At 39.2% G+C, this 14,398-nt stretch overlaps 1 protein-coding gene across 1 annotated transcript in view; it reads right to left on the bottom strand.

Annotated features, from left to right (window-relative positions):
* ascc3 (activating signal cointegrator 1 complex subunit 3) overlaps positions 1-14,398 on the bottom strand; it is a 562,510-nt gene that overhangs the window by 537,690 nt on the left and 10,422 nt on the right. Inside the window, exon 3 of the mRNA XM_078212424.1 lies at positions 12,510-12,657. Coding sequence (XP_078068550.1) covers positions 12,510-12,657 — 148 coding nt within the window. The remainder of the gene's footprint in view (positions 1-12,509; positions 12,658-14,398) is intronic.

The raw sequence follows: 14,398 nt of genomic DNA, 5'->3' as shown, positions 1-14,398 counted from the left end.
ACTCTGCAGGTCCAGGCAGGCTGTGGGGATTACAAATAGTGTGACATGAACCCAATATCCCGGTTGAGGCCGTCCTCATGTGTGCGGAACTTGGCTATCAGTTTCTGCTCAGCAACTCTGCGCCGTCGTGTGTCGTGAAGGCCGCCTTGGAGAACGCTTACACGAATATCAGAGGCCGAATGCCCGTGACCGCTGAAGTGCTCCCCAACAGGAAGAGAACAGTCTTGCCTGGTGATTGTTGAGCGGTGTTCATCTATCCGTTGTCCGTGGAGACAATACACATCTCTTTAGCCTGTCTTGATGTTCCCTCCACTCACATTGTTTGTATCTTAAAGACTTGATTAGCTGTAAGTATTCGCATTCCAACCATTATTCATGTAAATTGAGTTTGTGTCTTTATATGCCCTGTTTGTGAACAGAATTCCCACTCACCTGAAGAAGGGGCTTAAGACTCCGAAAGCTTGTGTGGCTTTTGCTACCAAATAAACCTGTTGGACTTGAACCTGGTGTTGTTAAACTTCTTACTGTGTTTACCCCAGTCCAACGCCGGCATCTCCACATCACGCTGTTGAAGACAGTATATTCTGTGGTGGATTTTAAACATTAATGCATTTGATCCTTATTTAGTTTGCTGTATGCACTATGTTGCAAACCTGTCATAAGACTATAACCATAGTAAATGTGACGTTTGTGAGCAATTGATTCCGCTGGAAAAAAAGGATATGCTGTGGAATTGTTTGTCTCATTGAAGAGTGCTGTGTTACCGAAAAGGTTGAGAACGACTGCTCTGCAGAAATAATTCAGCTGACACTAGGGGCGGGATTTTGCTGCCTCGCGCAACCTGAAACCAGAAATCCCACCCAAAGTCAACAGACCTTCCCATTGTCCACTCTCGCCCCCTCCGATTCCCTTGATGGATGAGGCGGTAGAATTCCGGCGAATATGTCACATATGATGCCACCGATTCTTAGTGTATTGCATAACTGAATCATTTTGGATCAATTTATCTAAACTTATTTCATTTGCAATCTGTCTTAATTTGGTGATAGCTAAAACGTCTTCTGGTATGCATTCAACTTTATATCAATATTTATCACCCCCGCACCTCCGACTTCCGAACAATGTACCCTTTTGTTATGGGGTGTTACAATAGTTTTCTTGTGGTATTTAAAACTATCGATACCCTCAAACAGCCAGACAAAGTCACAGAGTGGTTTAAGATGGTTTACTGTAGCTATAGGACTCTGAATGAAGTCATTCAAACCATTCAGAGTGAAAAATTCAGAAATACAAAGGCAGTTAAAGTCTCAGTTTTGATTACAAGTAAATAGCATATACCACTAAAAGAATATGAGTTATCTCCATCCAATCATAGTTATTAGTGTATCATAATGTACAGTTTTTAAAACCAATCACAATCACCTTACACTTGCTTAATTTTAATATCCAATTGATGTGAGGTTTTTACTTGCCTCAGTTGACTATTGTTTTCCCCTATTTTTTAGGCATTTCAATAGTGTCTGGATATTAGAACATGGATCACTCCATTGTCCAATGCATGATTTAAAGGCTTTCTCCCAGCATTGTATCTTTCTTTCTTCCTTATCTGAAGGTCAGATGTCTGGAACTAGCTGCTTACTATCCTGCAGTTAAACTCTGTGTAGGCGTTTGTGATTTGTCCCCGTTAACCCTTTTCACTGGACACAATTATTAATTTCCTCCATAAATTATTAGTATGGGTATTGATCCCCCTCACCTTTAAAATAACACTTGCTATCTTAACAAAATTCATCTCAATATTTCTCAATATCGAATCTCCGTAATCTCTCGACTGGAACAGAAATTAAGATTAGGAAGGTAAATCTAAACTACTTCAGCATATGAAGAGTGATAAACTGGCAGGTTTAACTTAAATCTACAAATTTGTTCCCAGAGGTTGAACTTAAATCAACAAATTTGAAAAACCATGCCCAAGATCAGTGATATAAGACATCGTTTATTCAACTGTCATATGCAATAGCTTATCATGGTCATATAAGGGTTGGAAGTGGAATTTCTTATGATTTGTATCTTGCAACCACTTTGAAATGCAAGATACTGAAACACATGCTCTGATCAAACTCGATCAGGAAAGACAGAGTTATGAGAGTGGAACATGCAGAGTCCACCATGCAATAAGTGCTAGAGATGCTACATAAACATCTTTGTATTCAGCAACATGAAGCAGCAGCAACAGTGTTAAGTTTGTATTACATATCTTCCATTCTGAATGGTGCTGTCCTTGAGTCACAGGAGAGAAATCACTTCTTTCACTGTCTGAAACATGGGACTTCGGAATGGCAAGTGGAAGCTACCTTTGATTTTCAATTTCAGATTAATGAGAGCAGCACCCACCTCCCCAAATGTCTGTTGCACTGCCATTGGCAAGATCACCCTGATTAATCAGTCATGCAGGTCAAAGCAAAGGTAATCCCATCGGCAAACAACAGTAAATATACTGTGGACTAATGTCAAGCCAAACAATATAAACTTAGGGCAGCACGGTGGCACAGTGGTTAGCACTGCTGTCTCACAGCACCAGGGACCCGGGTTCAATTTCCGGCTTGGGTGACTGTCTGCACTTTCTTCCCGTGTCTGTGTGGGTTTACTCCGGATGGTCCGGTTTCCTCCCGCAGTCTGAAAGACGTGCTGGTTAGGTGCATTAGCCATGCTAAATTCTCCCTCAGTGTACCCGAACAGGCACCGGAGTGTGGTGATTAGAGAATTTTCACAGTGACTTTAATTGCAGTATTAATGTAAGCCCACTTGTGACTATTAAATAAACTTAATTTTACTTTTGTACTGTCTGAAATCGGTTAATACAGTCTCCGACAGTCTCCACTAATCTCAATTTGGTGATTCCTGTCCATTAAACACACCCAAGACCAGCCAATCTCTCAGCCATGCTATCTGAATGATCTGCAGGAGTGTCCACCTGGTACCTTTCAGTCAAGGCATTGCAGATTCTTAAATTCAAGATTAGCTGAAGAGACCTGGGGCTCACAATAACCTGTTTAACCCCATTAATCCTGGCCAAGAACAACCCATCCAATTACTCAACTGAACAATGGTTGAGTACCTCCTTGCTCAAAACACACAACATCTGATGAAACAAAAAGAGAAAATGCTGGAAAATCTCAGCAGGTCTGGTAGCATCTGTGGAGTGAGAATGGAGCCAATTATCTGAATCAGGATGACCCTTCGTCAGAGCTCAGATTCCTGTATCTGCAGTATTTTGCCTTTGTCTCAATGTCTAATGAACTCTCCCCAACATCTCAGAAGGTCGGGTGCACAAATCAAAATCTGGCAACAGCCCAAGATCGTACTTAAGCAAAACTGCGAGGATAAAATTTATGGGCCACAGTTGCCTGTCCTTTTGCTGTCTCTCAGTGGTAATATTAACCTTGACCCATTTCCTCATAAGGGCCTAATTGACTTAGGCAAACCAGCTAAATTTTTTGTTAAGTCTACCTGGCAGACACTATGCATCAAAATGTCTCTTGTGACTAAAGCTCCTCATCCCTTGAGTCCATTTGCTTCAGTTCTTTCTTCAGTGGAACTGGACACTCAAACATGTCTTCTCTCGGCCGAACAGACTACCAAAATGTCAGTGAGTAACTATGAAAATATTACTCTCTCAATCTCAGGTATAGCCTGTCTGGTAAAGAGGGAAATCACAGTAAGAGTTTTAACAACACCAGGTTAAAGTCCAACAGGTTTATTTGCTACCAAATAAACCTGTTGGACTTTAACTTGGTGTTGTTAAAACTCTTACTGTGTTTACCCCAGTCCAACGCCGGCATCTGCACATCATGACTACCAAAGAGGGAAATAGCAGAGGCTTGGTACACCACAATCATGGAAGTGTAGTGATTCAGAACCATGGAGGGATTTATGGGAGATTTTAAAATTGGAGACAGGGGGTTAACAGGGGTCAGAGAAGACAAATCTGTTTAGTGCCTGGGACTTTATGCAGTTTAAGAAATGAGATGTTGAATTCTGGATGAACTTGATCATGGGAAGTGCTGAAAAAAATCTCAGATGGCTGTGTTTTGGCAGTGAAACAGATGAGGTAGGGCGGCACGGTAGCACAGTGGTTAGCACTGCTGCTTCACAGCTCCAGGGTCCCGGGTTCGATTCCCGGCTCGGGTCACTGTCTGTGTGGAGTTTGCACATTCTCCTCGTGTCTGCGTGGGTTTCCTCCGGGTGCTCCGGTTTCCTCCCACAGTCCAAAGATGTGCGGGTTAGGTTGATTGGCCAGGTTAAAAATTGTCCCTTAGAGTCCTGGGATGCGTAGGTTAGAGGGATTAGCGGGTAAAAATGTGTGGGGGTAGGGCCTGGGTGGGATTGTGGTCGGTGCAGACTCGATGGGCCGAATGGCCTCCTTCTGCACTGTAGGGTTTCTATGTTTCTAGTGGCATGCTTGCTGGTTTATTAAGATATAAGTAATTATCAATGCACCAGATATAGAGCATGAAACTCAGAATATATTTCTGGCCCTTCCCGCCGGCCAGAAGGAACCCCCACAGCACGTTCCCCGCCAATCGGACAGACGAGCCATGCAAAAACATGTAGAGTTCAGTGGGACTGGAAGACCCCACCAGCAGACAATCGCTCACTACATCCACTGCAGGAAAACGTGCCAAGGAGGGCCGGAAAATTCCATCTGGGGCATATGTTAAGAATTGAGGAAAATCAGGCTAAAGAAATGAAATTAGGATAAAATAAATAAAGAAAGAGAAAAAAGAGGATTAATAAGCACAGTTATCTGAAGCGGTGCTTTGACATGCGAATTAGCATTGCAAAGAGAAAAGCAACGAAGAAAAGCAACACTATGTGACTAGGAGAAAATAATAGGGTGGAGAAGCGGTAACTTCAAAGTGGAGAGATAAGGGAATTGGCACTTGTATTCTAAAAGCTGAGTTCCCAGGGTGGGTGACGTCAAAGAAAACGAACGATCTATCCATAGCACAATAACTGGAGAAAGGGACACAGTAGAAGCAACTACTTTCACAACTACACCCAGCTGCAGAAAACTCTCTCTCCCGAGAACAAGTTATTGCTTAAAATTTAAAACTCAAACAGAGAAGATTGTGCTTTCAATAAAACTGAAAATGGTTTTCCCAAACATGGACAAATAACCTGTGCATGGTAACTACCTGCTGGGTTTAGCTCAGAGAGTTATACAAAATTCGATGTTGTCTGGGGGAAAAAAGGCATCTCAGAGTTCAGGAAACATAGGTAGTTGGGAACAAAAGGGTAACGTCATGAGATGCTGTGTGCATAGCCATCTGTATAGCTAACTATACTAATGTAGTGTATCATAGTCCTTCTTGTTGTGTGTTTTTCTTTTAAGTTAATAAATATTCTTTATTAATTGATCACAACAAGATCAGACTGTTTCTCCCTACTTGCATATCTTTTCTCACATTTTACCAAATTGAAAATATACATCACTAAGGACTGGTGTTCCAAGTTACCCTTCTGGGTTTTGGGATACGCTCGCATTTAATATCAGTGGCGTTCTTAACACATTTAAAATGTGATGTAATTTGTGGAGCTGCAGATTCAAGAGTTAATTTCTCTATTTTGTTTGGTTATTACCAAATAAAGGCGATTATCGAGTTATGAGAGAGGTGTAAAGACATAAATCTCAAGGGTGACATTAATTATAGCCACTCTTTGAAGAGAATATGATAATTGGCTTTTATTTAAGATCTTGGCTAGATCTTAATCTTTTAGGAAGTCAATTCTTAGCTGCTCACGCTGTATCACTGCACTGCAAGGGCCACTTGTGAAATTTTGATCACTTTTTCTTCTATATTACACCGAATTAAGTTTAGCACAATTTTTCAGGGACTTAAGTTAACGTGAAATAGCATGTTAATGCTGAACCTTTAGTTTCTCTAATCCCAGATGATACCGAGCTGCAAAATGACCCAATCTGTTTTTTTTTACCTCATGTTCCCTCTATTCAAACTTCCATTTCATGAATTAGTCTTCAGACAATACATCAGTGTGACAGTATGAATTTACAAATGAATAGATTAGAGCAGACTCATTTCAAGACAGATATTTCTTTGGCAGCATCTACTTTAAAACAAATGGAGCAGCAAATGTTTTCTGACCTCTTTGGGCAGGGACGTCCAAGTGTTTGAAATTAAGCAAGGCAACTACACAGATGGCACATTTATACCGAAATATCTGCACTGGTACTAATTCAATACATCCCTAGATCATTCCCACCCTTGTTAAGGAAAAATGTTTAAATACTCTTTGCTTAGTTTTGATTTTCCTTTGTTAAGTACACACATAACATATGGAGATTGTGTTTTTTAACTCTGCAAAACTATGAATTGCGACCAAAAACATCTGTGAACAAATTGCAGTGCAGGCCATAACCGGTAAGGAATGGACTTCTGAATAGAATAAGTGACACTTCAGTTACATTTTATGATGTGGAGATGCCGGCGATGGACTGGGGTAGGCACAGTAAGTCATCTCACAACACCAAGTTAAAGTCCAACAGGTTTATTTGGTAGCACGAGATTTCGGAGCGCTGCCCCTTCACCTGATGCTACCAAATAAACCTGTTGGACTTTAACCTGGTGTTGTGTGACTTCTAACAGTTACATTTCAGTGAGCCCACCACTTTAATTGGAAACTGAAGTACTCTAGTCTTAAGGTCTTTGCACCGTTCAGCAAAGACAACACTCATCAAGCATCACACAGCAGCACAAGCTAAACTAAGCCCTACCTGCCACTGCACAAGTAGACTCATCACAGACAACCAGATATCAAACTGCAAACATCAGAATGTAAAATGAAATCTACAAACACAGAAACTAACCATGAATATTTAATCACAGGTGATGCAATTAATATACAAAGTTTTGGACCACAAAACCATTTAAATGCATCGCCGAGTCAATCCAGAAATTCACATTAGGACTGTCTGTGCTCTTCTTCCTTCCATGCTCAATACAGACAAAAAAAATCTGCAATTCAAATTCTTTCTGCCATCTATAGATAATCTCGATTTTTCAATCTTACTAACTTTAAGCATTAGACTATTAAAGAAAATTAATTGATTTCCAAGTCATTTTCAACACAATCTCTATAAAACCAAACGAAACATCATTGCAGCAATAAAGCCATGGAAAACAAAACAGCAAATTAATTTACCTCTCTCTCCCTCACCAGTGTCTGGATTGAAGAGATTCAATTGTTCATCTTGGACTTCGTCACCCAATTTTGTTTATCCAAGACCAAGTTGTTCTTGGTTCAGAAGTCTATTGTACATGTGAACACAATCTTTTACACTTACATTTCCTTTTCCAATTGTCCTGATTATTTGCTGTTCATATTTGATTTACATGGAAACTAGAAGCAGGAGTAGGCCATTCTGCCCTTTGAGCCTGCTCCACCATTCATTTTGATCATGGCTGATCACCAAATTCAATATCCTTCTTCCCTCCATATCCCTTGATCCCTTTAGCACCAAGAGCTATATCTAATTTCTTCTTCAAATCAAGACAACGTTTTGGCCTTAACTACTTTCTGATTTAACTTTTTAATGTTCAGCTTTTTGGATTTATCCCCCATTTGAAAGCATACGTACAAAGGGCTGAGTCTTGCACACTTTGAGACATGTGCAATTCTATATTTTTGTGTTTTTCTTTTAAAAAATGTTCCTTTTACAGCCATAATCACATTCTTTGTTATTCTTTCTTTATTTGCTGTGCAAATGTTGCTTCTTAATACAGTTTTAAATTGTGTATTTCATGTATATTACAGTTCCACCTTCTATAAAGATAATTGAGCCTCATTAAAGGGAACTATTTAAATGCAAACTATTAAGTTTAAAATTCTTTACCTTTGGGCAAGTTTTGGGATTATGTTAAGCCGAAAGTTTAAAGGCCCGATTGAACAGTTTAAAACTTTATCAGAATACATTACTGTCAGCATGTGGCCTGAGAATTCTACAATTTAGACGAACAACTATATAAAAGCTCTCAAGATGTAATTATTGAATTTTAGACACTGTAACTGAAGTTCTGTACATCTGAAAGCAGCAGTTTGTTATTTGACTTTAGAATATTTTTCGACAAAGTAGCTCTGAAAGTTACACCAATGCAAAATGCATGTCACCTTGAGCACATCATGATCTTGGATGAAATGTGTCAAAGTAATTGTTTTATAAAAGCATAAAGATAGCCACCTAATAAGCTTAGTACACTTGTTGTAAGGAACACAATGCATAGTAAGTGAATCTGCTAAATAAACTGTACAAAAATGAAGATTTTTAACCTATAAATCTTTTATAAATGGCAAATAACCTTGAATTTTTGAAAGAGACAGTGCATCAAACAAAGTGCATTGATTGCTCTTTGCTGGAGGGTTCAGAACCATATCTGACCCATTACTGCATATCATTCATCTGCTTAACAGCTTAAAAGGTCTCCTGTGCAATTGTAGCACTACATTGGCCAGAGAAAATTGTTACGTTAATCATTTAAAAAAGAACCGTAAACTTTAATATTCAAAGCTTTACCTTGCTGCCTTTGCTGATTACCTAACAGTACCACAGCAACACTGTATTTCATATCTATATAATTAAAAGTCTTGGATCCATTGTAAGTCTGTTGCATCATGCTTTTTAAAAGCATCATAAATATGCAGGCAAGAATTTAATGATAGGCTTCTGAAATAAGAACTTATCCGCTTATGAGCAAAATATGCGCTTGACTAAACGAAGGAAATTTTGATTTATTTGTTATCTGCCAATGAGGACTGAATGGACAGGAGAAAAATGAGAAAATAAGTTCATTTTTCTTCAATGTCTATTAACTAAGCATCACAAAACTAACCAAGTTGCACAAATCATTTCTTAATTTTCATCTGCCTTATTCTTTTGTAATGCTAGGAATTAAAAATATGCAAAATTCTGCTGAAATAAAGGCCACAATTTTCTGAACCCATTCGCCACAGGCGCAAATCCTGTTATGGCCGCTAACTCTCACAAGAGGGCCACAATGGGATTTGTAGTGCTGAGACCTCAGTTTGAGATCTTGCCCATCCCCTGCCGGCACGTAATCAGGTTCAAGCCCAAAGAGGCCGTGAACCTGATTGCCATAAATTTAAATATATTATAATATTCCTGCACTACCCCATCATACTGCTTAAGAATTCAAATTTCACCATCTGCCATGCTGGGATTCGAACTTGAGTCCCTCGACCATTACCTTGGATCTCTGGATTATTCGTCAAGTGACAATGCCACTCCTCCAGCAGCTCAGCCTCAAACAGTCGACCCCTTTAGGGAATCTATCCCAGCCTACTCAACCTTTCTGCATAGGACAAGCCTTAATCCCACAAATCAGACCAGTGAATCTTTGCTGTACTACCTCCAAAACAAGTATATCCTTCCTTGGGTAAGGAGTCCAGAGACCCTAGTGTGAAAGTACATTATTCAGAGCACAGCATAGGGGTGGTAGAATATTTTGAACAAACATGAGGGGGAAAGCTTTATTCAGTTTAAGCAGCTGAATAAAAAATCTACATGAACAGTATTTGAGATGGGGTTTGGTTTATGCTGCTCAAGAAAACTGTATTAGATTATGATGTTACGAGATGCAATGATGAGCTGCCAACTTCAAGCATTTGGACTAAATCAGTCAGCTCCATTTAGACCATGACATGACCAAGACATTGGACAGTTTTCAGTGCTCTTTTCTATCTTCACATGCACGCCAGCTTTAAATAGTGTAGAACTATTGCAAATAACACTCAATTCTCCAGGCTAAGATTATATCCATAACTATTTATATCCCAAAACAAGGCACAGTGTTGTCAACAGGTGATGGAACATTCAACCCAGTGGCTGAAGTCAAGGTGGTGTAGCATGAGGGAGGTGGCAGTCACCGTCTTCTTTTTGGCTGTTTTTCCACAAAGAAAATTATGGAGAAATGTTAGTTTTAAGATTTATTTTTATTTACTCAAGCAAGCAAAACAAAAGACAAAGGTGAAAGCTAGTTAAGATGCTCATGAGCTTTGCTGTTGCCGTCACAGATGTGACTAATAAGCATGTTGTTTATTAGAATGGAAATCATTTGATTTGTTGCTGAACAGAGAGGTACAAGGTACAAGACACACAAGGCAAGTGCGCAGGCTGGGCAGAAAGAAGCATTTTTAAACAGGAAGACTGCAAGAATAGTTAGGTTTTTATGCAAGAGCTTTTGTCAAGTTCAGAAACACTAAAGGAACAGTTAGAAGTCATATACTTAAATGAAGTATGTACGATCCCCTGATGTGGGGGAAGCGTGAGGACACGTTCTTCATTTTGTCTTATTGCAGGAAGGCAATTTGTACTGTTTGAATTAAGCGAGTTCAATCATAACTCATTCTATGTGATCACCTCACTGTGAAATAAAGTAGCTTATCGATTCATATTAGGACTATCTCACCAAGTGTTTGCCTTTGCAATAATTGAAGCAGTGCACATGTGAAATACGTGAATTGATTAGGGCGGCACGGTGGCACAATGGTTAGCACTGCTGCCTCACAGCGCCAGGGACCCAGGTTCAATTCTGGCCTCAGGTAGGGTGGTTATCAATATGAAGGTAACATCCCTTTTCAAGCTGGAGGGATAGATTTTTGGTCCTTTTGGAAAACAGTGGTTTGTTTGAAGTTTGAATATACTTGAATGTCATCTTTCTGAATATATTATAAAGAGCTCTTTCATGTGTTCAAAATATCTTAAATGCTTCACTGCCAGTTAAATTTTGGAAAAGTAGTAGTCACCGTTGTAATGTAAGCAAGTGCAGCAGCCAACTTGAATTATTATATGGAAGTATATAACTCTATAAGGTCACATCTGACTAGTTTCTTTCAAGGTTGAAGTGCCATATTTTAAGGATCTTCCTCATGGTTCTTTGGCCAAGCATTTGAACATCTTCCCCTGTATCTTGACTAGCAGTCAAGAAGACTAGAAGTAACTAGAAGTAGACAGTCAAACCATGGTTAAAATAGAGCACTGTACAGCTTGTAGATATAATAAACCTTTGTGCCCACAAATTTATTACAAGTTAAGTATTCACTAACAAACATAACTTCACAAAAGATCAGACCCAGGTATTTCAAAGAATACCAAAATAATCCTACATACTCCACTGCTATTAATTATTCCGGAAATTTAAAAACTTTTTAGAAAATATTTGCTTTGTTCACCATTTACAATGAAATCAAATACATTAAATTTATGTGTTTATGACTTTGCTGATAATCACTGACAACTGAAAGTGTTCCTGTGAACAGTACCTGTTAACAGTGTACATGTTTTTCAAAAATTCAAGTTTGGTAGAAACTCTGATCTCTACTATGTTAACTGATCACAACCAGGACAATGTTGGGAGATTTACAATCAGCCTCAGTACCCAGGATGAGAAAGAGAGAGAATTTTTAAAAATCAGATACAGCTATCATTCCCATTCATTATTCAGCAACCCTGAAAGCAAAGTGCGTGCCATGCATATATGGATGTCAAGCAAAAACAAAAACAGCCTCGACTGTGATGTTTCCCACTATCAAATAATCTACTGACACTTGCGAGCTATAATGGTGCTGTATCTACTGAAGACGACCCATTACATTAGGCATCGAAGGTGGGCAAAATGTTAATTTTTGAAATTGGGGCGGCACGGTGGCACAGTGGTTAGCACTGCTGCCTCACAGCGCCAGGAGCCTGGGTTCGATTCCCGGCTTGAGTCAACATCTGTGTGGAGTTTGCACGTTCTCCTCGTGTCTGCGTGGGTTTCCTCCGGGTGCTCCAGTTTCCTCCCACAGTCCGAAAGATGTGCTGGTTAGACGCATTGACCCAAACAGGCGCTTGAGTGTGGCGACGAGAATTTCACAGTAACTTCACTGCAGTGTTAATACAAGCCTTACCTGTGACTAATAAATAAACTTTAAACTTTGGTCAATATTTGGAAAATTTCTGATCCGCTCATAATAAAATGAAAGTTTGTGAGAACTCTCTTCATTTACAGAATTACTTTATTCACAGATCTGTAAATTGGGACGCCTTTAAAAATTCAATACATCTCCCCGCTCTCTGAATATGACCAGCAAAAGGGCAAAGAATAGAAAATCGTGAAAATACCACTGCCCCTGAATCACACACCATCCTAATCTTGACATTCCCTTCATCATAGCTGGATGAAAATTACGGAATTCACTATTGTGGTAGCACTGTTACCACAAAATTACAGCAGTTCAAAAAGCAAGCCAACTATCAACTTCAACTTCTTGGGGCAACCAAGGATAAGCAATAAGTCATCTCCCATATTTATTTTTTTAAGAGCTCATACTTCACTGAAAGAAATGGTGATCCAGTATAGGTTCTCCTTTTTTTTTTAAGAAAAACATTATGCAAAGGTTTACCAACAAGCAAAATCTCTATATCGACTTACCAAGCTGTCTGGCAGCCTTCAAGAGATTTGTCACATTTTCTCTGACATTTTGATGCTCATTCTGTGCCACTTTCTCAACTAAATGGGTTATATCTTTCCAGGTCAACCCTGCCTTGCAGGAATGGTCTTGCAGCTTTGATCTTTTGGCCTGTGAATGGTATGTTGAAAAACAGATAAAAATTAGATAACAGATAACTAAATAACCTCCATCCAGCAAACAAAAGACAGATCCTAAAAATAAGTAACATCCCACACTAAGAGAATGAAAATATTGCTGAAAAAAGGAACATGTCAACAATTTTCACTTGCACTCATCAGGATATTTCGCCAGAATACCAATATAAGGGGAAAACAACAATTTATACTGTACAAGGAGTGTGCTGATTGGTTGGCAAGCAGATTTTGATTGGAAGAGCTGTTGCCATGAAGGCTCTAACAAGAATTGTGGGCTGATGGGAACATTATTCACAAAAAGAGCCAATGCCGGCCTTTTAGCTAGCCCACCTTAACACTTTGCAGCCCCTGTGGCCGCCTCCTATTTGTGCCTGGGAGTGGTAGACCCAGCACCATCCTGCACCAGTTGATGGTGACTGGCAGTTAACTAACAATAATCATTGTAAAATCTAAAACGCTGGAACTTCATATTCATGGGGAAAATATAGTTTAAAGGCTATAAATATGTGAGCAGTCATTTCTGCACTAACATAAACCTACTGCACAGCAACAGGATTTTAACTGTATTGTTCATGCAACAGTGTAGCCATTAATGGACAGCTATTTTGTCTCTGCTATTTTAAGGAAATAGCCTAAAGCGCCTTAATTAAAACTGCAGACTTTCACAAAAAAGTGCTTCATTTTTTCAATTAGACATAGTTCAGGCAAACAAGAATTTAAAAACTCATAAAATGTTGATATTTAATTATGAAAATAGATACACTGCTACTCCCAAAATGTCATTATTATACAAAATCTAAAATTCAATGAGAAATAAAACCAGTGGATAGATTCTCAAACACAGCTTCCTATCAAACGGCAAATATTTGCTCCATTTAGCAAAGCATTCTGCAAGCATCATGGATATATGATTTAGCAATGCTACCAATTATATCCATTTACCAAGAAAACAAGAATGCATTTGGGTTAATCGGTTTCAGATGTCACTTCATGAACAGAACTCAAATTCAAGGACTACTCATGCTCTTGTTATGAATCGTTATCATAATTTGCAGTCACTGACTATTACAGAACTTGAACACTGTTGAAAAGAGAGAAGTGTTGCCAAAGCTTTTCACCTTGCACTCATCAGGACAAAAGCAAGAATGCCAAATTTCAAACTACATAACAATTTATACCTCAGGAAAAAAGGGTTGCAGATTGCTTTGCAAGTCGACACTAATTGGCCATTGTGTAGCAATGGAGAAAGCAAAGGTTTCCCAGGCATCTCGTAATTCAAATAAGATGGAAGGCTTGAACATACTCCTTTTGCTTGCAGAAAATTGGTCCCTGTATATGAATGAATGTCACTCCTTGCAAGCAGAATTGAGCCATGCTACAAGCTTCACTGATTATCATACATTGGTTGTTAGTGTAGCTATCAGCACACTTACGATTGTTCTGCAGTGCTGCCCAATTATCAAATCACATCTACCATTTGACTGTTTTGTGTATTGCAAGCACGGGTTGGTTGAATATGGTCTGTACGCTATCTGTAATGAATAGCTAGAGGAACATATTGTTTGGTTCAATTAGCCATTCATTGGGATGTACAATCTACATACTGATTAGCACTGAAGTTCAGACTCAGGGCAGAATATTTCGGCCTCCTTCAACTCAAGACTGTAAAATCCCGCCCAAGGTCACCGGACCTTCCCATGGTCTGCTCTCACCCG

Source organism: Mustelus asterias, chromosome 5, assembly GCF_964213995.1.
Source record: "Mustelus asterias chromosome 5, sMusAst1.hap1.1, whole genome shotgun sequence".
NCBI classification, from domain to species: domain Eukaryota; kingdom Metazoa; phylum Chordata; class Chondrichthyes; order Carcharhiniformes; family Triakidae; genus Mustelus; species Mustelus asterias.
The sequence above is the reverse complement of the archived record's forward strand: the minus strand, read 5'-3'. Positions and strand labels throughout refer to the sequence as shown.